The sequence below is a fragment of the Microtus pennsylvanicus genome, chromosome 20 (genome assembly GCF_037038515.1).
Source record: "Microtus pennsylvanicus isolate mMicPen1 chromosome 20, mMicPen1.hap1, whole genome shotgun sequence".
Classification (NCBI taxonomy): domain Eukaryota; kingdom Metazoa; phylum Chordata; class Mammalia; order Rodentia; family Cricetidae; genus Microtus; species Microtus pennsylvanicus.
The window spans coordinates 5210204-5237101 of record NC_134598.1 but is presented as its reverse complement, the minus strand read 5'-3'; the positions used below and the strand labels follow the sequence as shown (position 1 = coordinate 5237101).

At 46.5% G+C, this 26898-nt stretch overlaps 1 protein-coding gene across 1 annotated transcript in view; it reads right to left on the bottom strand.

The window, feature by feature from the left end:
• The window catches only part of Ppm1h (protein phosphatase, Mg2+/Mn2+ dependent 1H), a 253940-nt gene that overhangs the window by 55848 nt on the left and 171194 nt on the right, over positions 1–26898 (bottom strand). The window contains exons 5-6 of the mRNA XM_075954933.1: positions 26058–26142; positions 6953–7071 (exon numbers count right to left, since the gene is read on the bottom strand). Coding sequence (XP_075811048.1) covers positions 6953–7071; positions 26058–26142 — 204 coding nt within the window. The remainder of the gene's footprint in view (positions 1–6952; positions 7072–26057; positions 26143–26898) is intronic.

Sequence of the window (26898 nt, the reverse complement as noted above, 5' to 3'; positions counted from 1 at the left end):
GGATGCTTAGCTACAGACAGTTTCCTACATCTTACTCTAAAGCCTGACTGTATTCAAATTCTCCTATCATCTAGAGCACAGCTCGGGCCACGAGAACTTTCCGGATTATATAAATGCTTTGATCTGCAGTGGCCACTAGCCAGGTGTGGCTACTGGCAAGTAACATGTGGCTAGTGAGACTTGGTGAATTAATTTTTAATTTTATTTAATTTTTAACTAATTGGATTTTAAGTGGCCTCATTGTGTTCCAGAGCACAGAAAATGGAGAGTTTTCCTTGCCTTTCACCAGAGTCGGGCGGGCTGGCCGGAGAAGACTGTGCCTGATTCCATTTGTCTCCCAGTGGAAAATCCCAATTTGCTCAGAGCTTTCAGGAAACAGAGGAGGGGAAAATTATCCTGACACATCATTAACTTAGAATCATTAGATGTTTCAGGGTTGCAAAGGATGAGAATAAAAAGTTAATGTCTCTGGATTCTACCTCTTCCAGGAGCTCAGAAAGGCAGGGCAAAGCTGACCCAAGCCCCCTCTGGACATAGAGGTGGGCAGCAATGGGCAAAGGAAGCATTTTACCAACAGAGGCTTCGGCAGAGCAAAATATCAAAATAGCCGTCCCCGATGCAGTAAACCATGTGACCTTGTGTTGCCACCGCCAGCACAGCCTCCTGCCACTGCCCTCTCCCTCAACAGGACCATCATGAATGTGAAAGTTAGGGAGGCTTTGCTTGGAGGGAGAAGTCGGGTGGCCACTGCGTGTACCCAGAACCATCTGGAAGAAATCTTACATTTGCATGATGGACTTTTCTTCTTTGACCTCCGCCTTCCCTACAAATCCCAGCAGCCCCAGAACAGCTGCTGAAGAACCTGGCCCGAAGCCAGGGGTGAGGTCTCAGCCCCCGCCCACACCAATGTCATCCTGGGCCCAGCACCCCATTGGCCACATGAAGGGCACAAAGAACACTGATTCTTACATGAGAAAGTCAGATCGCCAGCAATCACAGGAGCAGGGACCTGATGCCACGGAGCCAGCTGTGAGAAACTGTGGTTTCAAGCCAGTAACAAAGATGCTTGCCAGCAAATTACAGCCCCAGACAGCTCAGAGGGCTGCAGGGTTGGGCCACAGAGCTCTCAGAGCTGACACGATGCCAGCTCCAGGGTACATCCTACAAGAGCATCTTGACACAAAGGGCCAGGGAGGAGGGGTACCAGCTTGGGGATTCTGGCACCAGGACCAATGACACAAGGCACAGAAGGTGAGAGCTGAGTGGGTGGATGGGGAGAGCAAGGGAAGGCCACACCAGGGACCAACTCAGAGCTGCTGCGCTCAGACAAAGCCATTGTAAATCAAGCTGCTGAGCAAACTATCAGAGAGGGGGAAGGAGGGAGGAGGTGGGGGGAGGCAGGGAAGCAACCAATCTCATTATGATGGGCCTGGTGACAATAACCTTTTGTCCTCTAAACAATCTGGGCCTGCCAAGCTGCTCCACAGTCTCCGAGAAAGCAAGACAGTGGGAGAGAAAAGGGTTCCTGTCAGGAGGCAAGAGACTCATCTTTAATTATGAGACAAGGCTTCCCAGAGCTGACACCCTCTCCCACACTTCCTCCCTGCTGCAGACACACCACAGACCGCGGTGGAGCGCCGTGATGCTCCCCTAATGAGAGGCGTCAATTTCCCTATGCATGGCTTCTTTGTCGATACTGCGGAACCATCCCCATCCCCCAAAGCATGCCTGACTCTGGGTCAGGAGTGGAAGCATCCCAGTTTAATTTGACGAAACGGTCCATCGGGTCACATTGGGAGTGAGAAAAGCCACTGCCTTGCAGTTTCCCAGATGCCTTCTTTCATCCTCCTGTCCATAAAGGACTGCTGAGGAGACACCAGGGAGACTGAGGGCCTGCTACTTACGTTTCTTCCTTCATTTCTTCTTCCTTCCTTCCTCCCTTCCTCCCTCCCTCCCTCGCTTCCTTCCTTCCTCCCTCCCTCCCTCCCTCCCTCCCTCCCTCCCTCCCTCCCTTCCTCCCTCCCTCCCTCCCTCGCTTCCTTCCTTCCTTCCTTCCTTCCTTCCTTCCTTCCTTCCTTCCTTCCTTCCTTCCTTTTTATTTTTGCTTTTTGAGACAAGGTTTCTTGGTGTAGCTCTGGCTGTCTTGGAATTCAATCTGTAGACCAGGCTGGCCTCGAACTCACAGAGATCTGCCACCCTCCCAAGTGCTGGGGTTGAAGGTGTGTTCCGCCACCACCTGGCTCTATGCTGCACTGCTTACATCGCCATCAGAACGCTAAACGGGAGTAAAGATGCCAAGTGTTACCCTAGAGCAGTGGTTCTCAACCTGTGGGTCACAACCCCTTTGCAGATAAGATATTTACACTGCAGGTCTTAACAGTAGCAAGACTACAGTTACGAAGTGTCGATGAAATGATTTTACAGTTGGGGGTCACCACCACAACCTGAGAAACCATTAAAGGGTCACAGCATTAGGAAGGCTGAGAACCACTGACCTCGGGTGGGGGGGGGGAGTTGGTGGGCATCTTAGCTAGGAAGGAGCCTTGAAATAAATAGCAGACAGAACCTGAGTTCCAGTCTGTACTTTGACACTGTGTATCGGTAGAAACCGAGCCAACTGCAAATCCCTCTGGGTCTTGGTTTGCTCAAGTGAAGAGATTAAAACACGGAGCAGCAGACACCCGTACAGACATGAAGCCATGTGTCTCGGGCCACATCCCACCCCTTTCTCATACCAGTCCCGGGAACCCAGAGCAAGGGAAACTCCTGCCTCGGTTTTCTTACCTCTAAGATTTATTGAGCAGACTGGCCTACTTTAACAGTAAAATCTGAGGAATTAGATAAAACTTTTATCACAGGGCATGGCCCTTAGCTCTCCCCATACCTGCCAGCCAAAGAAGTGTGTGGACCTTTTGTTAACAATTTTAGAGAAAGGAGAGTTCATAGCCCAAGGCTTCCTTGGGGGCTGAGAAACACAAGGCTTGGTAAGGTAAAGGAAGCCTTCGTTCGTGTCCTGCAGCGCGACACACTCCCATTGTTCAGTAGTCTGCCTGCGCCATCCTAATTAAGGTTCTACTGGGAACAGAAACAGGCTCCAAATTCTTTCATCCTTCTCTTAAATTAATCCTGCAATTCTTTCTCCTCGGTAGATGATGGAGAAATGTCAGCAGACACCATGTTTCAGAATGACTCTGTAGGGCCAGGGCTGCAGCTCAGTCGGTGGAGTGCTTACCCGGCATGCATAGAGCCCCCATTTCCATCTCCAGGACTATAAAATTGGGTGTTATGTCATACACCTACAGCCCCAGCACTTGGGAGGAAGAGACAGGAGAGATCAGAAATAGAACCCTAATGTCTAACTGTATTGGGGCTCCACAACAGAGCCTTTCCTTAGGAAGCACAAGGCCCTAGGATCCAACTCTAGTTGCACAGCAAGTTCTAGGCTGGTTTAGGCTACATGAGACCCTTTTTCAACAATTCCACACAAAACACAACCAACCAAGCAAGCTAACAATGACAAACCAATCCTTGATCTGAAGTTCTTTGCTAAAGGGTAAAACACTAAAAAAAAAAAAAAAAAAAAATCTAGTTGGAGTGGAAGTGGGATTTACTCAGGCTGTGGTGTAAATGGGTTTTAAACTCCCCAAATTCCTCTAACAAAGATAGAAAGGGCTTCCATTTTCAAATCAAGAGGAAGAACAGGCAGGAAACATGAAGGTGTACTTAAATCCTGCCCACAGCCACGCTTGGAAGACAGCAGCCACACTGGGAACAAATCAAACCCTGTCTGACTTAAGCCATTCTCAGCCTTGGCTACTCAGTTAGCGTCTTCTGTGAAGGCAGTTAAAGGCAGCTCATCCTCTGTGTAGTACCGTACTAACACGCATGCAGAGTGGGAAGGGAGAAAAAGCGCTTCTCTGAAACCTGTCTAACAAAGGGTCCGCCCACCCACTGCTAAGCAAAGTGCATATCAAGCTCCTGAACTTACTTTTAAAAAAATTACAAAATGAGGACACTTAAGCCTCCTTGTTCAAGGGAAAGATAGATGAGCCACTCCGAAAAAAAAATATTAAGTATAGTTTCAAGAGACTGAAAAAAGGGAACATAAAAAACTGTAACCTCATCACCCAGTTTGAAGAGTTATAGCCTTTGAAAGCATCTTCCCATTAAAGTCATGACACCTCCCAAGTGCTTTCCAAAGCCGGTAAGAAGCATTACGCTACCTCTCCTCCCCGAGCGCACCACAGCAAGCACCTGCCACAAAGACACTCTGCCTAGGACAACAGAGGCATGACATGGATTCTTAGGGTTTCTGCCCGATTCTCACCTCTGGTTCGGAAAAAAATAAGTACAGCCTTGTCTCAATCACAACATATCTTAAAAGTAACCTCAATCCACTCTTCCTTCTGACCTGCTCCTCACGGTCCGAGGATTACACCCCCACTTCATCCTGTGATATCTGCCGCTTGCCTTCTCTGTGACAAGCATCGGTCCAGACACTTGTGTCTCTAACACAGCCAGCATATACACTGACTGAGAAGACATTTTAAATGGGCCACCAAAGCTGCTCTGACTTACTCCTTGTATTGAGACCTATGTCATTTTGTCTCCTGTTCATTTCCACTTGTACTAGGTTGGGTGACCACACATTATATCTATACCACATATATTTATAGATACCTACCTATGCCCGTTTTCCTCTGGGTACCCGAGTCTGTTTTCTGAAGTCCCTCTATCCCTCACTTTCCTTAATACACCCTTCTGAAAACATTTCCACTTAGCTGTTCCCAGGAATATACATAAGTAGCTTATATCAGCCCACAGTAAATCTAAGCTGCAGTCTGCTCCCCATGTCCGTCGCCATCATCTCTCCCGTTATCACTTTAGATGGATTCTACTTTCCAATGCTAACAACTGCATGCACCCATCACCCCACTCACTGTATCTCCAGATTCTCCAATCCTTGTATCTAAACCCCTCCATGTGTTTCCGAGCCGTATTCACCCTTACCTTAGTCTTGATTTTGAACCAAAAGTGCTCATTTTCCTGATTGGACTCAAGTGGATTAGAAGTGAGAATAACAACTCCAGGACTGAAAAACCCATAGCTTCAAGTATCATGAGCCCTTCTGACTCTCTACCCATTTTAGAGCTGGGGAAAATCTTTTGGGCTCTCTGGGCCACAAAAGTCGCTTGTTACTCCATAACACACAGCATCCTGAGGCACTGCGAAGGCAGCCACAGCACTGAAACAGCAGGTGTATGGCTTTTAAACACTAATGTACAAAACCAGGTGATGAGCAGCTGCTGGCTCCCCAGTCAGGGTGTACTGACTTCATCCAAGAGGAGGAAGAGTAGATTGGGATTGGGACCTGCTTCTTCACCTAGCAAAAGACAAAAACAAACACACAAAACCAAAAGGACACCCAAAGGGTAGTTCAACTTGTTCTTTCATAACACTAAGTGTCCCAGACCCCCAGTTTCGATATCATCACCATGGCGATCTGGGCCATGGTCACCGGTTACAACTGTTGGCCATGAAGAAGAGATAAGATTTTTGCTGCGGCTCTTGGTGACACGGTGAGGAAAGCGAACTGTTTCAATCTTCTGCTGTCCTTCGGGCTGACAAGAAGCCCTCTCATTAGGATCTCAGGCAGGAACACACACACCCACTTCAGCATGGGAGTCAGTGCTTTCTCGTACCAACCTTGTGTAACTCCATCATCCTGCCGAGTATTCAGGCAGAGTGAATGGATCTTAGTCAACATTAATCAACAGGTCTGCTGTAGATCAAGGTCTTGGTGCTGGTAGAGGTGTGTTTGGGGCATAAGGCAACTGTGTCAGGAGCTCTTATTTCACCCTGACTATGATAAAGCATATCCAACCTCTCTGTAGGCTTTATAAGCATGGATTCAATCATTCGCAGATGGAAAATATATTTTCTAAAGTATCCATATTGAAAATGCCCAGATATTTTTCTTGTCATTATTTCCTAAATGATTTAACAACCGTGTGTGTAGCATTTACACTGTGCTGACTAGTCTAAGTAGTCTACAAGGGTTTGAAATATAAATGGAAGGTATACATAGACTAAAGCAAACACTGTGCCATTTTATTTTGTTTTTATTTTGTTTTATTTAACTTTATTTTATGTGTGTTGGTGTGAAGGTGTCAGATCCCCTAGAACTGGAGTTACAGATGGTTGTGGTGCTGAGAATTGAACCAAGGTCCTCTGGAAGGGCAGACAGTGCTTTTAACCAATGAGTCATCTCTCCAGCCCCCAACTCTGCCATTTTCTTTACGGGACTTGAACATCCTCAGATTTGGACATGGGCAGAGGATCCTGGAGCAAATTAACCTCTCTGGATACTGAGGGACACCCCTGAAGAAAACAGGTCCTCTCTCCCAGGCTGATATGGATACTGAGAGACACCCCTGAAGAAAACAGGTCCTCTCTCCCAGGCTCCACTAATGATTCTTCACAGATGAAACCCTCCTTTACCCACTTCATCCATGAAAAAATGAACCCCTGTGATGTGGGGTTCCCATCTGTTTGCTGTATGTTTTATTACCATTGGTTAATAAAGAAGCACCATTGCTCATTTAGAAAATCAAATCAAGAATTGGAATTCAAACCCAAGCCAGTATAGCACACTAACTCACATTCCCTTGAGCCCTTCTATCCCTGCTTGCCCAGCTCTAAAGATAGAAAGCATAATTTATTTTAAAAGCCTCCAAATGACTGTGACATGTGAATCAAGGAATTAAGTCAGGTTCGTGGTATCTGGTGTCACTGTGGAGGGCCACAGGACAGCAGGGAGGCAAACGATTGGGCATTGGTCCTATGTGGCTGTGGGCTCTTTGTCCTTCACCGGGAGCCCAGATCCCTGGCTGCCTTTATTGGTGGCTTTACATGGTGCGGCAGTGCTTAGGCGGCGTGGGGTACATCTTACCAGCCTGTCATATTAAAGTCCCTGTACAGCATCTTCTTCCCAAGCTCTTTCCTCTGCACTCTCCTGGGGAACTCCAAATGTGTGAACTCATTTCCCAGCAAGTGAGGCTGCATGAATGCCTAATAGCAAAAAGAAAAAAAAAAAAAAGAAAGAAAGAAAGACAAAGAAAAAGCCACACACAGATTTTAGAGAACAAAACAAAACTTGAGTATGTTTTGTCAATTGAGACAAGCCTTAGTTCAGAATCAGGAAAACTGTCTCCTTTTCTAAGGGGAGTAAATACACTTCAGAATTTAAACACTATCAGAGATGGGCAAATAAAAACCCTGCCTGTAACATCCAAGGGCTGTCACTGTTGGACTTTATAAATTAATTGTAATAAAAGGCATGCATTTGATAAGTTAATTGTAATCAAAGGCTTGCATAGCTAATGGCTTTGGGGTGAGTGTGGGCTTCTTCAAAGTTGACTTTGTAGTTCAAATTCAAGATAGTTTCACTTTCTGGAAAGCGTGTTGGCTAGACTGAAGGCCAGCAAGTCCCCCTGGTCCCTCCCTGTCTTCCCCTTCTCTGTTCTCACTTAACAGTGGTTTCCATGGGTTTGCCTTTGAGAACCGCATGGGGGGTCTCCAGAACACAGAAGTGCTAGATCCTTCACAGCGGGACTGGATACACGACAAGAGCCTTCTGCCAGACTCACCCTCCTCCAGTCTGCTCTGTAGTCTTTTGCTAGATTATTCCAGAACAGATGGCTTCTCTCACTCTCCACAAACTCTGTTCACATAACAAAAGCCTCCGAACAAGCAGCCACAGCCAGGGTTGCTTTGAAACAACAGTCTCACTGTTACCCTCACAATCCGAATCTAAGAGATGAACTGGTCATGGTTTGCCTTCCAGCCACAAACCTGCATACCCGTGTTAGGACCTCCCCACATCATGTCCCATTCCTGCATGGGAGTGCTGTGCTGGAAGGGATTGCCTCTCCTTACATCAGGGAAGAGGGGGCAGCGTAATCATGGCCAGTCACTATAGGAAGGCAAGGGATCCCCTTCATAGAACAGATGGCCTTCCCTCAGTTAGCTGGTACAAGTTGAATATCCCTTATCTGAAATGGTTAGGGCAGGAAGCATTTGGGGAGGAGGAGGAGGCACAACTGGACTATTTCCAGACATATATTGTCAAATCTTTGGGACAGGAGTCAAGGTTACATAAAATTCATTAACATTTCAGAAAACACCTATACATAGTTGGAAGACATTTTATACAGTGTTTTCAGTATGCGTTTTGACTACAGCCTGTCACAGGAGGTCAAGTGTAGAATTTTCCACTTAAGACATTATGCCACCACAATGTGTTTAGGTTTGGGAGCATTTTAGACTTTAGGCTTTGGGATTGGGGATGCTTAAGATACAGCAAGTATTTCCCACAGCTTCCTTCTGGAAGCAGTATATCTCTATAGATGCTCATGACGGTTTGGTGGTACCAGATAGCGCTAGGCATTGGAAGCTCAGGCTATCAGGAACGAGGAAAGCAAGCTGGACTGTTACCAGGCTGGGGGCGCTCTGATGCAGTAGCTATGGGCAGTGCAGGGAAGATGGCAAGAGACAGGCGGGATGACTGAGGGGGAAGGGATTTTGTCTTCCTGTCTGTCCAATAGGATTCCAACTGGCTCCAGATCTGATGGGAGCCCTGACCACTCTGAGGGACTCTGACAGGTAGCAAGGAAGCTTCAATCCCAGGCTTCATAGAGACAAGCTCCGCAGAAAGAAGAAAACTAAAATGTAACAGAGCCAGTTGGCATTAGGGGGCATCAAGCTCTGCATTCATTAATTTTGTGATTTTAATGAGTTATTTAATGTCTTGGTTGTTTCATTGTTTTTAAAGTGACATTATTACTGATATTTTCATAATTAGATATCTTAAATGTTTTCATCATGGTTGTCATTGCTCATGCAAAAGAGCTAGGGCTGGAGAGATGGCTAGGGTAGAATACTTGTTCGTGAGGATAAATAACCGAGTTCAAGTTCCTAAGCCCACGGAAAACCGGCACGGTAACATGCATTTACAATGTTAGTTCTCCCATGGTGAGACAGGAGGCCAAGGGACAGGAAAATCCTTGCAAGCTACAGCCCAGCCAGATAGATACCCTGGTGAAAATAGACCCTGCCTCAAACAAGGTAGAAGGTGAGAAATGACAACTGAAATTGTCCTCTGACCCCCATACAGTCACTACTGCATGCCCTGACCCATATTCGCTCACTCACACTCACACACACACACATGCTCACACATGCACACACACACACATGCACGCACACACACACGGAGAGCTAGCAAGAGAGTTCCATATCTATTTAATGATTATTATGCTCAGTGCTTTGTGAGCTCTCTCATCACATCCTTCCGAAAAGCTTAGGGCAGGAGGAAACATTGCCTTGACTTAATTTGTGGCCCCAGAGCAAAGTGAATGTATAGAACTCTGAGACAGGGGTTAGCGGTGCATAAAACTAAACACAAGGCCCTGTGTGACCGCACCCGTAAGTGTGGGTGTAGCAGTCATACCCAAAGTGCAGCTAGGACTTTCTCAAACACCCTGGTTCTCACTCAACAACACCACAAAGCCTGGAATATGAACTCAACTTAAAAACCAAAGAAATGGGCCTGGAGAGATAGCTCAGCCATTCAAAGCACTTGTTGCTCTTGTACAAGGACCTGGGTTGGGTTTCCAGTATCCACAAAGGGCCTTCTCAATCATCCATAACTCCCGTTCTTGGGAGGTCAATACCTCTTCTGACCTTTGCATGTAACAGGCATGCATGTCGTATATAAACACACATGCTCGCAGAACATACACAAAATAAATAAAACAAATGAATCTTTAAAAAGTTCATTTTCAAATATTTAAAAACAAATAAAAAACAAAACCCATGGGCGGCTGGGTGTGGTGGTGGTACACAATTTTAATTCCAGCACAAATTTGCTTTGTCTGTCTTTAAAGGAACCCGTGTCAAATGCAATTTATACTCAATAACTCTAGGCTTTTTATCTTACCTACGAAGCTGGGTCATCAGCTCTGAACCCAGCAACGGATATGAGAGTAAAAATCTCCTCTCTTCCACAAGGGCAGACACAGAAGTCCAGGTATGTTTTTCCCTAACAGAAGGGGGAATGGACCCTTGGATGGTGCTTTAGCCAGGTACTTTGGGCCCATTTTTGCCAGTATTCATTTACTTGGGAAGCTGTACCAGACAGCTTCTTGGCGTAGATGCCTCTGGGTTAGTCGGCAACACCTCAGACACTTTGCTCAGACACTTGACTATCTACGGGAGTGGCTACATCTGCCCAAGACACCAGGATCAAGGGAACCTAACGTCGAGCCACTTCCGACAAGGGAGATCCTCCACGTGAGAGGAGTCTTGACAAGCTACATGCTCTCTCCAGTGATAACGAGAAAGGGCTCTGTTTCATCTAATCCAGCAGGACATTTATTAGATGTGATGCCTCTCTTCCACATCTCAGAGAGAAAACTAGGCTGTACGATGCTCTTTCACCTCTTCCGAATTTTATTTTACTCTTTTCGGAAAATTTCCTTTAAGACAAGTTTCCATTCTCTACCAGTTTGGATGTGTTTTTTATCACATGTGGTGCGTGTGTGGTGCATGTGTGTGGTGCATGCAGGTGAACACGCCTGGGCTTGCTCATGCAGAGATCAGGCAGCGTGCGCAATGTCTTCCCGCCAGTCTCACTAAATGTCTTGAGACAGGGTCTCTCACTGAACAGAACGTCAGTGGAACTGCTGGATAGAGAACCTGGGGAGTCCACCCGCCTCCACCCATCAGCATTGGGGCTACAAACATGTGTAGTCATGCTTGGCTTTTTGCATGGGTACTGAAGAGTCAAATTCAGGTCTGAATGCTTGTAGAACAAGAGCTCTTTCTTACTCACTGAGCCGTCTTCCTCGCCTGGTCTACACACAGCACGGGGTATGTATGTAAAGTTCAGATACTCTACATTATGGTGTGGTTACAACCCCGATACGCCTGCTGTGACAATGAAGTGCATAGGACAGTCCTAACCTACTGAATACTGCAGCAGAGAACACTATACACTGTGGAGTCACCACTGAAAACCCCAGTGATAAGTTAGGGCTTACCGCTGAATGCTACCCAGTTATGAGAGCGTAATATCGCATGTGTCTAGCCTAGAAAAAGAAAGAAATTCAAAATGTAGCTGACTGTGGTCCATGCCTGTAATCCTAGCACACGAGACAAGGCAGGGGGATCACAATGTCCATGCTACATAGTGGTCTGTATCTTAACAAAACAAAACAGAATTTAAAACTTAAAGTTGTGTGGCTCACATAATGGGGTCTAGGCCATGTGGGGCCCAGGGCAGCCAGGCCACACAGGAGGCCCAGGTCACACAGGTGCCAAGGCAGGCAGCACAGGGTTCCAGGAAAAGCCATAAGCTGACACCACCCAGGGAAGTACTTGATATTCCAACCATTAGATAAGATCACCAGATGTCTTGGAGCCCAGGACTCACCTATTCCCCTTTTGCCAAGACCCCTAGACAAATGTTAGCCAATCAGGGTCCTGAACTCTGGAAATCCCCTCACCCCAACCTCTACTATGATAAAAACCCTACCCCTACAGGTCTTGGCGCACTCTGCTCTCAACCGCTGCATGGGCCAGGCGGGGAGTCCAAGCCTAAGCGTGAAGAAAGGCGCTTCGCGTTCACAAAAAGGGCTTGGCCTCCTAGTTGTTTTTTGGGGGTCCTCTGTGATCTGGGCGTAACAGAAGCATGGTTTCTATTGGCTGTGCTTCACTTCACGGTACCTTCAGGTTGAAAAGCAAAAGCCTAACTCTCAAAAAAGAACCATCTGAGTACTGTTGAAACTCCCCCAAACTTCTCCACGCCACGCATCCGAGGGCTCTCGCTGCGCTTCCGTTCAGAACCACAGCCCCAGTTTTCACAATGATCACAGCCTAACGTCGCACACCTCAAAGCTTAGCAACTGTCTACAGCCGGCTGACTCCCTCTCCAGGAATGTGGCTAGCCAAGTCTCATTCCTGCCCAGCCCATGCCTTCCACAGAACCAGTCGGATCCAAAGAAGATTGACGAATGGTTTCTTCTTCGGGAGGAATTTTCCCCAAGACACTTGTCAACTACCCTGCAAGTTGATATGACAGAGCCAGACACACAATCCTAGACTATGGCTCACCCAGAAGATGGCAGGCATACAAACTCTCTCTTGCTCTCCCTTGGCCCTTCTCCCCTCTGGCAGATCATGACTGTCATTGCAGAGGCACTCCCCTGCACCGACTGTGAAGGGATGTCTTTACTTCCAAAGGGATGTACCAGCACAGAAAGTAAAAAACCACATCTTTCAAGTTAGTGAGATGGACCAGTGGGCAGAGGCCCTAGTGCATAGGCCCGCCAACCCGAGTTCAATCCCTGGATCCTATGAGGTAGCAGGAGAGTCCTGACTTTTGACCTCCGACCTCCACATATACCTGCCTCTCCCACTCAAAATAAAATACATAAATAATCTTTAAATCGATTTTAAAAGTCTTGTTAAGTTTTCCTGGTTTACTCCTATTAAATGAGGACCCCACTATCAAATCTCACATCTCCCACGAATGCCTGTTATTTAAAATACTATTTTCCTTTACTTATTTTGTGTGTATGTGAGGGTGTCTGCATATATGTACATGTATTATACATGTGTCTTGTAATGGATTAAGTAAAAATGCCACGGATCCCTATGTGGCTGCAGTGGGCCATGAGAGCAGAGAGTCCCATGAGGAGAGAAAGACAGATAGGCACACCACAAGACCATGCCCAAGGTCTTTGAAGGCGGCTGGCTGGTCCTGGGCAGGGAGCTACGCGGTGAGCGAAAGACAGAGACATGGATAGGCACGCCATGCAGAGTGAGGTTGGATATTTACTTAGTGGGTTATGGAAGGGAAGGGGAGAGGGGGTAAGGGGAGAAGGGGGAGGAACAGAGAGAAACAGAGAGAGGGGGAGGGGAGAAGTGGGGAGAATGGAGCAAGGCAGAAGCTGCCTCTTGCGGGGGAGGGAGGTGAGGGGAGAGACAGAAAAGAGAAGGGACTCAGGCTGGAAGCTGAAGATCAGCTTGCCTCAGTGGACAGTGGAGGAGTGGGCGTGGCTTGTCTCTTAAAGTGACAGAGCAGACCATTACATGCCTGGTGTTTAAAGAGGGTGTGGGATAGAACTGGTGTGACAGGCAGCTGTGAGGTCCTCAGTGTGGGTGCTGGGAACCGAACCTGAACCTTCTGCAAGTACAGCAAGTACTCATCATCATTGAGCCATCCTTCTAGGCCCAAATGTCCACTCTCTACCAGGTCTGAACATACATGCACATTTCCATGTGTTTCTTTGAGTCTTTCTTATAAAGTGATGCCTCTTTATGTGGCATACCTTATGTGTCAAATAACATCTATATTAGACACATTCCGGCCTTATCTTTTGTCAATCTATCTTTTGTTACAGGGGCCTCACAATGGGCCTCATAAAGGGATAGCAGAAGAAACTGTCTCTTCTTTATATTTGGCTATTCGCTATACTTGTACATGTCCACATCTGCATAATATTTCAACTTCACATATATTAAAATGTGTGTGGGAAGGCATCTTGGTTATGAGGAAATATTATATGTAATCCCACACTGATATTCCTGCCGCACCCTTGGATTTCTGTCTCTATGGTGATTACTCTGTCTCCTTTGATAACTGTCTCAGAACTCAAGGCATGATGCCTTTCCTGTCCCAACCATTTCCGCTGCGGAGTTAGAAGCAGCCTGTCTGTACCCATGACTTCTCTTTTACTGCTCACGGCCATTTAAAGTATCCACTTGCCCCACACTGGTCAAGCCCTCTTGAACAGAGCTCTGCAGACTCGCTTAAGTTGTACTGAGAGGACCGTCTGGAGTTCAGCTCAAAGGACAGAGCAAACATGGCGGCTTAGGGAAAGAGGAGATGGTGAAGTGATACAGAAACCCACAACACCTAAAAAAAAATTCACCTGTTGGGTTTCAGAGGTAGCGACTTCTGCTTGCTAGTCATTTCTTACAATTACCATGAAACTTTTACATCTACGTCTTGCCTTAATTTGCTTCCTGATGCCATGATAAAGCACCGAGCGGTGTCAACTTGGATGGGAGAGGGTTTATCTGGCTCCCATTTCAATTGTCTGTCCTTGAGTGCAGCTGGGGAGGAGTTCAAGCAGAAACCCTGAAGGAACACTGTTGGAGGGGCTTGCTCTCCAACGTGAGCTCAGCTTGCTTTGTTCTGCATCCAAGGACAGTCTTCCCAGGGTGGCACTATCCAATGTGGGCTGGGCCGCCAATATCAGTCATTAATCAAAAAAATGCCCACAGACATGGTCAAAGACCATTCCGGTGGATGCAGTTCCTCAGTTGGGCCCCTCTTCCCAGGTGACTGTCAAGTTAACAAAAACTAGCACAGGTCTAATAGGCATTATGCATAAGTATATATGTCCAAAGCCAACCACCTATTATAAAAGTGTTATCTGACTGGGCAGTGAGGGTGCACACCTTTAATCCCAGCACTTGGGAGGCAAAGGCAGGCAGATCTCTGTGAGTTTGAGGCCAGCCTGGTCTACAGAGTGAGTTCTAGGACAGCCAAGGCTACACAGAGAAACTCTGCCTCAAAAAAAGAAAGAAAAAGAAAAACACAGGGGAAAAAAGTTACCTGAGAATTTCTTTCAAACTTCTGCAGTGGTATTTCTACCACTGGACACAGACTCCTTTTCTTCTCTAGGTATGATGGGTAAGTGTTCTACAACCCACCCACAATCCTTTGTCTAGTTTGCTTTCATTAAAAACAAAACAACAAAGGTCTCTGAACACTATGACTTGTTAGGAGAGCGCAGGGTTTAAGTGAGGTTTCAAAGCGTTGGGAAGGGCTTCACCAAGCTTTGTTTGAATGACTTTGTTAAAGTCTCTGGGAGAAGCCTGGCTTCTAGGAAGGGATGGGGCAGCCTGTGAATTCCAGAAGCTGGCAGGGCTGGCAAATGCACAGTGGCCAAGCAAGTTGGAATCTGAAACCTCCTCCAAGTGTCTGGACTGTTTGGGATGGCTTCATTTGTACTGGCCTGGTTTGATGGCTTACACCAGCATTTTGGAGTCTAGTGTTCCACAGGTGGTTTTTGTTTTTTTAAACCTGAATTTCACTTGAAGCAACAAGCTCCAACATTTTAAATCTGCAAAATGTGGGAGACTTTGTTAGATTGCTTCAAGCAATAAAACTTAATGACTTCCTGGCTCTTAAGTTGTAAGAGTCCTGAATAATTTTGGCATGATTTACTCCACTTCCCATACCTGGGCAGTTCATAAATATGCATGCATCACTACAGTTTTTTCCCCCCAAGGCACATTTCATAAGGATGCTAACTTGCTAAAAATGTGGACCTAGGCTGGGCGTGGTGCTGCATGTCTTTAATCTCAGCACTTGGGAGGCAGAGGCATGTAGATCTCTGTGAGTTTGAGGTTAGCCTGGTTTACTTACATAATGAGTTCTAGGACAGCCAAGGCTACAGAAAGCGACCCTGTCTCAAAAACAAAAACAAAACAAAACAAAAACGTGGATCAAATCTAAGGTGGGATGAAGCATATAGGACCCATGTCCACTCACAAACAAAAATCTCTGGACACCTTCCTGAACATTCCATATTTATTTGATATGCTGAATATATTTGGTATCTTTCTCTTTGATGATAGTATTTCAATATTCGCATGTTGGGAATATTTATGTGTTCTCATCCCAGCACACGGGACTGAGAGATGCTTATGTGGGCTGAGTAAAACTTGGAGAACTTTGTCAGGTAAGAAGAAATAGAATAGGCAGAATAGGCAAGCTAGATCCCAAGGTTATATTCAAAGGCTAAGAATTGGACTCTATAGGCTTCCAGTGGAGAGACAGTGGCTCTTGAGGTTACTGGAAACTGTCTGCTAAAATATAATGTACTTTCCCCTTTTCCTTCTGCTATGGGATGATATTTTGTGGCCAACTGGCTAGTGAGTGGTGTCAGGTTTGGGGTGAGATATCAAGTCAAAGAAATTTGCATAAGAACGACAGAGGCCCTGCTGCTTAGAGCTCACAACACAGGGGGAGATTCAGGAAGGCTTTTACAGCCATTACAGCCAGAGACTAAGGCAAGATGGTGGACTTCCATGGTGAAGAAAGGGGATGGATGTCAGGGAGGCTCTGAGAGGTGCTGAAGAGCCGCGGAAGCAAGAGCCCTGCGCCTGTGCAGCCTGCCTCTGTAAGAAGCGTAGAAAACAGCTCTACATTTTGAGGAGACTGAGAGGTGTCCCTAAGAGAGCACAGTGCAGAGCAAAGAGGGGACAGGCTTCCTGAGGGATGCCGAAAAGCTCTTCCTAAAAATTACAATGCACAGTCGAATAAAAGGCACAATTACCTAAAGCGTTTCAATGAAGTATAATATACATTGTAAAGGGCTTATTACATATTTACAAGGTGAAAATCGTTCACAAACTGAACATACCTATGTAGCTAGCACTTAAAAAGGAACATCCCCAGCCCCTTAGCAGCCCCTCGCTCTGCAATTATAGCTACACAATCCCCATGGCTACCCCAGACGGAAGGACTGTTCCAACTTCTAGATTGGCTTTGGCCGTCTCTGCACTTACACTTGTGTGGTGTGCATGTGTATGTGTCATGTATGAAGTGTGCATGTATGCATGTGCCTATGTGCACACGTATGGGGGCCAGAGGACAAGGACCGATTCTATTATCCTTTTCCCCTTTATTCCTGTGAGACAGGGTCTCTCACTGACCTGTGGGAGCCTGTGTAAGAAAGCTGGGAACCCACTGGGAACTATGGCTGCGGGAAGAGTGCAGAAAGCTCTTCCCACAAGGTGGCCTTCCAGAGAGAATTGCATAAACTATCGTAAGTGAGTGCACTTGAAAGCAAGGACATGGAAGGGACTGCCCTGGCAGGTCCACGTGATCTCTGCGGGAAAGGCAAAGGCCTGGGAGGAACATACTTGCTCCTTTTTCTCATGACCAAAGACGACATTCATAAGACATAGCACCAGACGTGTTCCCTCACTGTACTTACGTCTGTTTCAGCTAATGTACACATCACCTCGCGTTTGGCTTGCCTTCATAGTAAAAATGAGAAGTTTTGTCTGTACCACCCTTGGGCTCCAACACTTGGTGTCCCTCCTTTGATCTGCAGAGACCTAACCTCACTGGCAGGAATGAGTTGACACTAAACCTAGAGCCATGTTGGCCCTCACCAAATGCCAGCAATCTCCTGTTTTTGTCTCCAACACTCTGGGGGGTGTGGTCACACCTGGCTTTTATATGGATTACAGGGATTTGAACTCAGATCCTCAAATTCACTCAGCAGTGCTGTTACTCACTAAGGCATCTCCCGGACCCCATTTTTACACTTTCTTGTAGGCCCCTTAGTCACCAATTAGGTCTGAGGACAGAGGTTGGTGATAGAGGTCTTAGACGCTCGAAGCCCTAGGTTTCAACCCCGACACTGTGGGGGGCGGGGGCAGAAAAGTCTTTGCCATCCATCATACTACATACAGCCATCATTATTTTCATTCTCAGCGTCATGTAACATTTCCTGTTGGGATGAAGCCACAATTCACACGCTCATTCCCTTTTCCGTGGGCAGGTGGACAGGTCCCAGTTTGGACTCTATCCGCAGTCTGTGTTTCTGTGACCATTTCGAGGTGGAAATGGCAGCTGCTGGGCCATGGCATGGCTCTGGTTCAGGAGTGGCTGCCAAACTGTTCTTAGAGAGGGCCTTCAGTTTCCATTCCCCTCAGCAGGATACAGGGAGTCAAGACGCTTATGTACGTATCAAATAAGATGGTGCATTTCCATCACAGGCCGTGCTTTGAAATGCCCAACTACAGCTCTGAGATTAATTCAAAATATATCCAGACCTCTCAAAATTTGAAAGGCAGAATTTCACTGGCTACCAGAAATCTTTTGTTTCCTTATAACAAACAAATAAAACAACAACAACAACAAAAACCCCAGCTGAGTCATCTCTTTCTTCTTGCCCTTAGAGGGGAAAATTCTCATCAGATTACATAAGAAGAGGACTGGAAACAGTAAATCCAAGACGATTTATCACGATAGAAAATCTAAGGTCAGATGTGAAATGAAATGCACAACGTCAGTCAGGCCACTGGGGATCACGGGTACTCATGATATAACTGAATGAGAAGGCTCTTCCTGAGCTAAGGCTAGCCAACTCATTATTTAGTTTGGGAGTGAAGGGAGGGGGTAGATCTCACATTTAATATGTGTGTGTTAGATTCTCTTATGAGGAATTCTTAGCCGTAGTTTGTCCTTAAAAATCTCAAAGTGGCCAGGCACATTTTTACTCTCAGCTCTGGGGAGGCAGAGGCAGAGGCAGAGAGATCTCTTGTGAGACAAGGCTAGCCTCGTCTACATAGTGAGTTCCAGGCCGTCAAGACTGTACAGTGAGACCCTGTTTTAAAAACTAAAGACCTCAAAATGAGGTGGGGGAGTTGTTTCAGTGGATTTTAAAAACTAAAGACCTCAAAATGAGGTGGGGGAGTTGATTCAGTGGATTTTAAAAACTAAAGACCTCAAAATGAGGTGGGGGAGATGATTCAGTGGAAAGAAAGAAAGAAAGAAAAAAAGAAAGAAAGAAAGATAGATAGATAGATAGATAGATAGATAGATAGATAGATAGATAGAACTTACTACGTAAGTATGAGGACATGGGCTTGAAGTCCTAGAACCCCGCTAACACACACACACACACACACACACACACACACACACCCCAGATGCCTAACCTGGGCATCTATGACCCCAGCATTCCTACAGGGAGATGTTGGTGGCAGGGGGATCCCTGGAAGCTCAAGGGCCTGACACATAAAAAAGAAAAACAATGAAGATATCCGGTCTCAAACAAGGGGGACAGTGAGGACTGTGTTCTGACACCGTCATGTGAGTGGTGTCACATATGTGACCGTATCCACACCTCAAACTGACGAGAACCAAGCTCGTATACGTAAGTTATTGCTGAATTGAGAACTGGTAAAATTCTGCTTGGCATATGTGGATTTCAAGAAAGGGTCCCAATTATACTTCCACATAGTCCTTGGAACCTAAACGAAATAGAAAAACAGGCTACAGGGGATTTCAGCCTGCCACTGTTTAGATAGGAAATACAGAACTTACACGCCATTTCTTGAGACAGAGTTAAACTGGCAAGGACGCTAGAATTAGAATGGCATCCTCCCGCTCGCCGAATCCATATACTCTGCTGTAGCACAATCAGAGGGAAGACAACAACAACAACAACAACAACAACGACAACAATAACTAAACCCAGGTTACTAGGTTGAATCCCTGCTGTCAAGGCGAAGTGGGACGCCTGCCATTTTTACTCAGAAGCACACTCGAATTTCCCATTAGAGCAGTGATTCTCAACCTTTCTAATGCTGTGACCCTTTAATACAGTTTCTCACGTTAAGGTGAACCCCCTCCCCCAACAACCATAAAATTATTTTCGTTGCAACTTCACAACTGCAATTTTGCCACTGTTATGAATCTTAATGTAAATATTTGGTATGTAGGAGATCTGATATGTGACCCCTTGTGGAAGGGCTGTTTGACCGCCAAATGGGTTGTGATCTAGATCTACAGGTTGAAAACCACTGCGTTAGAGGCCCCTGTCTTAAAAGCAGGTTCAGCCCTAAGGACTATTTTTGTGATGACAACTCTAGGGCATAGAAAATCTCTGGCAGCTCAGAGGATGACAGTCTTCATTGGAAACCTTCCCGAGCCCAGCAGCACCAGAGAGATAGTAGACAAATGGGTCCAGGCTGGAGCAGGGCTGGGGTATCTAAGACACCACAGTCACTCAGATAATGCTGGACTTGCGTGCACCAAATATGTATCTGAAGCCCACTTTCATCTTGTCTGCACATTGTCTTTGATTAAAACCAGCTGCAGACGCGGGTTACTCTGCAAGGACAGAGCATATTGCTGGAAGGTTTGATGATACCAGCATATCTTAATGTAATCAAACTAGAGATTGTAAAGACGGCAAGGCAGAATGGAGCCTCCTCTCTTTATCTCAGGGGAACTGAGATCCCCCGAGGGTGATTCATCTCTAGCTGCCCCCTGAAGCCTCAGGAAGGCGGGGCGGTTTCCTGAAGGCAACCACAGAGCACTCAGTTCTGCTGAGGAACATCCAGTAGCCAGATCCCCTTCTCACCTAGCTAGGCTTTGACTCTCTCAGAACATGGTTAGCTGCATGGACTCCCTTAAGTATTTATTTCAATCCATTAAAGACCAACCTACCAACCAACCAACCAACCAACCAACCAACCAAACAAACAAACAAACAAACAAACCTATAAACAAACAGCTATGGGAGAACCATGGCTTGAAGGCTCATCAGGTCTCCCTGGCGGCTAGCGTAAGAATACAGGGCCCTGATCCCTTTATCATACATACTCCTGCCGTTTTCGGTGGAGCACAACAGACCCACAAGCCTGCACTATTAGTCACCTCCATCAGAGAGCCTATGAGCCAAAGTTCATGTTACCCAAGAGCTGTGTGAAGAGCCCCTGAGGTCAGGATGTAAGACCAAACAAAATTCACACACCTGCCGCGTTGTCTTACAATCGGCCTTCATGCCATGATCCGTAAGCATCCGGACCGTGCATAGCAAGACCATTCTCCTCCACTGCAGATGACATAGGGCTCTGGCCACTCTCCCTAAGCATCCAGACCGTGCATACAAGACCATTCTCCTCTACTGCAGATGACATAGGGCTCTGGCCACTCTCCCTAAGCATCCAGACCGTGCATACAAGACCATTCTCCTCCACTGCAGATGACAAAGGGCCCTGGCCACTCTCCCTAAGCATCCAGACCGTGCATACAAGACCATTCTCCTCTACTGCAGGTCACAGAGGGCTCTGGCCACTCTCCCTAAGCATCCAGACCGTGCATACAAGACCATTCCCCTCCACTGCAGATGACATAGGGCTCTGGCCACTCTCCCTAAGCATCCGGACCGTGCATAGCAAGACCATTCTCCTCTACTGCAGGTCACAAAGGGCCCTGGCCACTCTCCCTAAGCATCCAGACCGTGCATACAAGACCATTCTCCTCTACTGCAGGTCACAGAGGGCCCTGGCCACTCTCCCTAAACATCCAGACCGTGCATACAAGACCATTCTCCTCCACTGCAGATGACATAGGGCTCTGGCCACTCTCCCTAAGCATCCAGACCGTGCATACAAGACCATTCCCCTCTACTGCAGGTCACAGAGGGCCCTGGCCACTCTCCCTACTCTGACCAGCTCACTATTTATTTCTCTCAGCCAGAGAGCCTGGGGACTGCAGACAGCTACCCCAAGCAAGTAGCTAAGGGCCTAGATGTTCTGCTAATTCTATCATAAATATCTCTTCACACAATATGAACATAAAATTTGATTTGCCCTAAGAATAAAGAAGATGCCTGATCTTCCATCACAGGGTGAGATCATGCGAGGGAAAAGGATACTCCAACCATCACTGCGCCAACCATTCATAATTAGATCAGGGCAATGGATGGTCAAAAAATCAGAAGAAGCATGTGCAATTAAAACCATAAGAAGGTTCACGCACAGATGGTCCCTGGGTGACATGGTTGGATTTAATGATTTTTTTGATTCCATGATAGTATAAAGAATATCTATATAACAAACAGCTCCACTTTCACACTCAGTAGCGCATGTAATAAAATTAATGAGATAGCCAGCACTTTATTATATTACAAATCAGACTGCTGATGACTTATGTGTTTATTGTTTGGAGATGGAGCCTGACTATGTAGCCCAGACTGGCCTTGATTTACAGTGATTCTCCTGCCTCTGCCTCCTGAGTGCTGGGATTACAGACGTGTGCCACCTCACTCAGCTTGCTGGATGAGTTCCCTATACTGTGAGCCAGTGTATATGCGCCGGGCATGTTGAAGTTGGGCCACGCTTAGCTATACTGTTTGGAAAATTAGACATACTGGCTGCATTTTGACTGAGGTGTATTTAACTGTGATGAGTTCGTAAGTGTGCAGAGCCACATCGTAAGATGAAGAAGAATGTCCATGGCTTATATTGCCAAGGGGGTGGCTTTTCATTGTCATTTCTGAACAAGTTACGGTGGAGGACCGAGGTTGCACAGGTCATTCCTGGGCCGGACTAAGGCAGTCCACTCCACACTTGGGTGACTTACCTCTTATACTTGATGCTGTTTTCAGAACTTTACATTAACGACCTCCTATTCTAACAAACATTTTGTCATGAAGATTTCATGTTACATTTCAAATATTTTAACCTAAATTGCTTCCCTACAAATAGTCACACTGTGTGATTATTCTGGCCAGAGCAGATCATTTCTGAGCATGTATTTCTAAACTTGAAGGGATAAGAGGCTGGGCTACCAGGGTGGTTTAGATTCAGATTGCGTTCACTCCTCCTGTCTACCTGCTGAGAGATTAAGAAGATGGTGTCCTCATCTTTTAGAAACTGAGCATTTGGCCCCATTTTGTAGACTAATATTAAGAATCCACACTGATTGGTTAAGACAGACTCCAAAATATCCCTTCATCTTAGCAACATCAGAAGTGGGTGCTAAGTAAAGCAGGGCAAAATGGATCTCAGGCCGGCAGGATTTTGCTTTACAATGAATTTTTATAGACCTTCAGATTTCATATGTGGAAGCCAAATCCCTCTGTGATGATATCTGGAAGGTAAGGCCGTGTGTGTGGGCGTGATTACAGCTTAAGGATGGGACAAGGAGGCTTCCAAGAACTTCTTTGTCATATGAGGAAGGAAAAAAAAGCCTTTCTATGAGGCAGGATGAGAGCTTTTGCTGAACACTGAAACTCCCAGGCCTTTACCCTGGACTTCACAGCCTCCAGCATGTGGGAAATACATGCTGTTGTTTATAAACCAGGTACTTGATGGCATTTTGTGTTAACGACCAAGCATATTTGAAGGAGCAGGACTTGAATTCATCAAACAAGAGCTACATGAGAACTGGGTAACACAAAGGAACTTTGTGCACATCATTTTGCTTAATCCCTACAAGGTCTTCTGAGTTTTCCTATCCCCGTAATTGACGATCTGTGACCAATGACGTGACTTGTGGAACCCACACAGAGCCACATGCATCTTCTCCCCACTCCCCAGGGAACTTCAGCCGTTCATAGCCTCCCTTAGAATTGAGTGGCCACGTCCATTTTTTAACAAGGAGAACGTATTACTTAAAAATCGAAAAGCACAAGAAATTAAGTGGATTTCAGTGGAGGGCATGGAGGGACAGACACAAATGTCTCTACTCTGCTGTCATATGCACAGGAGGGCCGCGGAAAGCGCTGTTTATTGCTGACCCAGCATTCTCTCATTCACACCCACTCCAAACCTGCGCTGCGCCAGCCGCTAGAGGTTGAGTTCAGCAGTGAGGTGATTAAGATAAGAGCTGCACCTTCCAGAACTCAATCTGGAGAGGAAGCTAGACATCCAAAACAATCAATCAAACAAACAAACAAACAAACAACACCCCTCCCCCCCGAAAGCCACGCTACAGGCCTCTATATACTGTGGGTACCAGCACTGGGTGACTCCCTTGGAGGAAAAGGATACTTCTCAGAAGTGTCTCTTGAGATGGCATCTCAAAGGATGAGTGGGAATTCTAGCAGAGACAGGAAGGAATCTACACAGAGTAAATTTCCGAACGGGTGTAGGTCAGAGAGATGGTGGCTGGCGTGAGCTGAGGAAAGGTAGTGATCTGGCTGACGTGGGTTGGGGAGGTGGGGGATGGGTGGTGGTAGCCACAGGAAGATGGTGTTGGAGAACCAGATGGGGATTTGAATCGGCCAGCAAGTCTGGCTGTGTTCTCTGCACGGAAGGTATCTCAGAGCTTTCGGTGGAAGTGACAAGGTCTATGCTGAGATCATTTCATGGCCTTGGGTGACAGAAAAAGCCACACAGGTGTCAGAGAGGCCAGCTGCTATAAACTCGCCTGGGAATGACTTTCATATCTCAGAGCTTTTGGTGACCCTCCTGTCGAGCGCTACATTTCACAGTTGACTTTTCAAGGTCTGGAAAGGTTAGGAGATTTGGACAAAGCCATCCAGTTAGGGAACAGCAGAGCTGGGACTGGAGTCAAGCGTCTACACTTTCTTAGACAACCAAAAGATAAAGAAATAAGTTGAGCTCCATCGCTGCTAGTTTCAAGAACATTCTACCGCAAATGTGGGACGGCACCATTAGAAATCAGGGTTACACCTCCTGTCCCAGTTCTTGGAGAGAGGCTGTGATGGTTAACTCTGTCAGCTTGATAAGATTTAGAATCACTTGGAGACAATCCAATGGGCGTGCGTGTGTGGGAGGAATTTTGTAGATTAGGTTGGCTGAGTAGGAAGATATTCTTTTATTGATGATAAAATGTAGAAAGAGACCAGAGCACTAACAGTCACCTCCCTCTGCTTCCTGACTGTGGAGCAAGCTCCTACCCCCCCCCCCCCCCACCCGGGACTTCCTCACTGTGATGCACTGCACGCTGGAACCGTGAGTCAAGACAAAACCCTTGCTTCATAGAGTTGCTTTTGTTAGAGTGTCTTGGTATAAAAACAAGATCCGCAATGAATACGGAGTTGAAGGTACTGGGGAGAGGGGATAATGCAAGCCTGTGGCTGGCCTGAGCTGTCTTGACAACCCCTGAAAACAACCAACCAAACAAAACACAAACTGGGCAGAAGATAAATCACGTATTTTATGCTCGTCTGGGGATTCCTGCTATTACATATGCCTTGTCAATAGTAACAGTGATGTTGTAGAGTTAGGGCCTAAATCACTCCCTGGGGAATTGAGTGAAGGTACAGGGCTACTTTCTAAATCAACCACAGGAATTTAATCTTGCCAGCCGTGGTGCAGCAGTAAAGGCAGCTGCTGCCAACCTAGATGACCTGGGTTCAATTCCTGGAACCCATACGCTAGGAAGATAAAACTGACTCTTACAAGTTGCTCTTTGATGCAAGTGTGCTCTCTCTCTCTCTCTCTCTCTCTCTCTCTCTCTCTCTCTCTCTCTCTCTCTCTCTCTCACACACACACACACACACACACACACACTGTAAAATAATGAAATGTTTGGCACCCCCTCCTTCTCCCACAACTATCTACATTGCTAAGACACATGGGGAAAACTGTCAGCAACACAGATCAGTCTGTTCATAGAGCTGAAGGGCGGGGGCGCTACTGCAGTTTTCCTATCTCATAGGAAAACATTTCTCCCCACAGATCTCTGCCCACTGTGCTGATTCCCAGAGACTTTAGCCCCCAAAGTAGCTAGGGACTTGGGATGGCCCCAAATTACTTTTATCTAAGACTTACTTTTATGCCCAACATCTTGTTTCTGGAGTTCGAGGACAAGGAAGAGAATGTCACTCTGCTTTTCACAAAACTTTGCTTTTGAAGGGGAGCATAGGTCTCCAAAGACCTCCCACTATTTCACCCCCAAGAGGATTGTCTACAGGCAGAATTTATTTCAATGTTGAAACAGGTTTTTTGACACCTGCATCGTCCTGAAGGGTTCTGAGCCTTACTGTTTGAGTGTGAACTTGTATGGCATATCATCGGGGATTTCAGCTGCTATGAGAAGAGGCTCCTTCGGGTCACAGGACTGATCGTGAGACCTGCAGGAGCTCAACTGAGTTGCAGGCCAAGGAAGGAGGATCTGCACTTCTCAGAATGACCCCTGGGTTCTGCACGGTGACCCAAGGGAAGAAGCAGAGCACACGGAGTGCAGATGGTTGCAGACGGGAGGCAAGTTAGCTGCAATAATCATTCACGGAGGTGGGGTGTGTCGTCACACGCAGTCAGGATGTGTGATCCAGAAGGTGTGTGTGTGGGGGGGGTTAATACCATATGTCGTTTGGCTGTGGTGAGGCTGCTCTCACGTCACAGCAATGCGTTCCTGTCAAACAGTTCTGACACCACCCCCAACATCACTACCCTCTGCCAGACCACATGACTCTTACCAGGTACTGAAGTCGCTGACGCTCAGTCTCAGGGGTGAATTCCGACGACATGGGGATGACTTCTCCATTTCTGATGATTATGGCCCTAGAATGGGAAAAATGCATCAGCAGCCGACAAATGCATAAAGACTCTGTGAGAACCACTGACAAACCATGCAAGATGTCTCCTGCTACCCGCCTACCCAGCAGGTTCACTAACACCATCTCTGGATCCCTTGCCATGTTGGGGGCATCTCTATTCTAGGGTACTGAGTTCTATAGTTAGCAAAGGATGACATTTCTTTTGCTGCTACCTGGACCCATTGCCTTAATGCCCAAGCATCCAACCCTACACATCGTAAATGTTGAAGGATAAAATAGATGAACGAATGAACAAATGAGTGTTGTAATAGTTGTCACTCTGACCCAGTTTGTCCAGCTGAACCTTGTGCAAGCACAGTAACGCTCTCTGCATAGTCCAACTCAGCTGCTTCCAACCCAACGTGCATGCCAGGCATTTGACCTGTGGCTAACCCGCAGCCTGGGAACCACATTTATAATGCCATTTAACCTAAGAAGTCTGATGGAGCTAGTATCTAAGGTACCAGGCGGTGCAGAGCCAGACTCTTGGGAACTCCAAGGACCAGTGAGCAGCAGCACTGGTCTCCCTTGGGAGCACGGAGGAAATGCAGAATCCCAAGTTCTATTTCAGTCTCCTTATCAGAACTGCCATGGTAACTAGATTCCCAAGTGGTCCACAAGCACGTTAGGAGCTAGGCACTTCTGGCCTATACTAGAGTTTCTAGATTTATATCCTGGTATCTAGAAAAAGTTGCTCTTACCATCTTAAGGTTCATAAAAT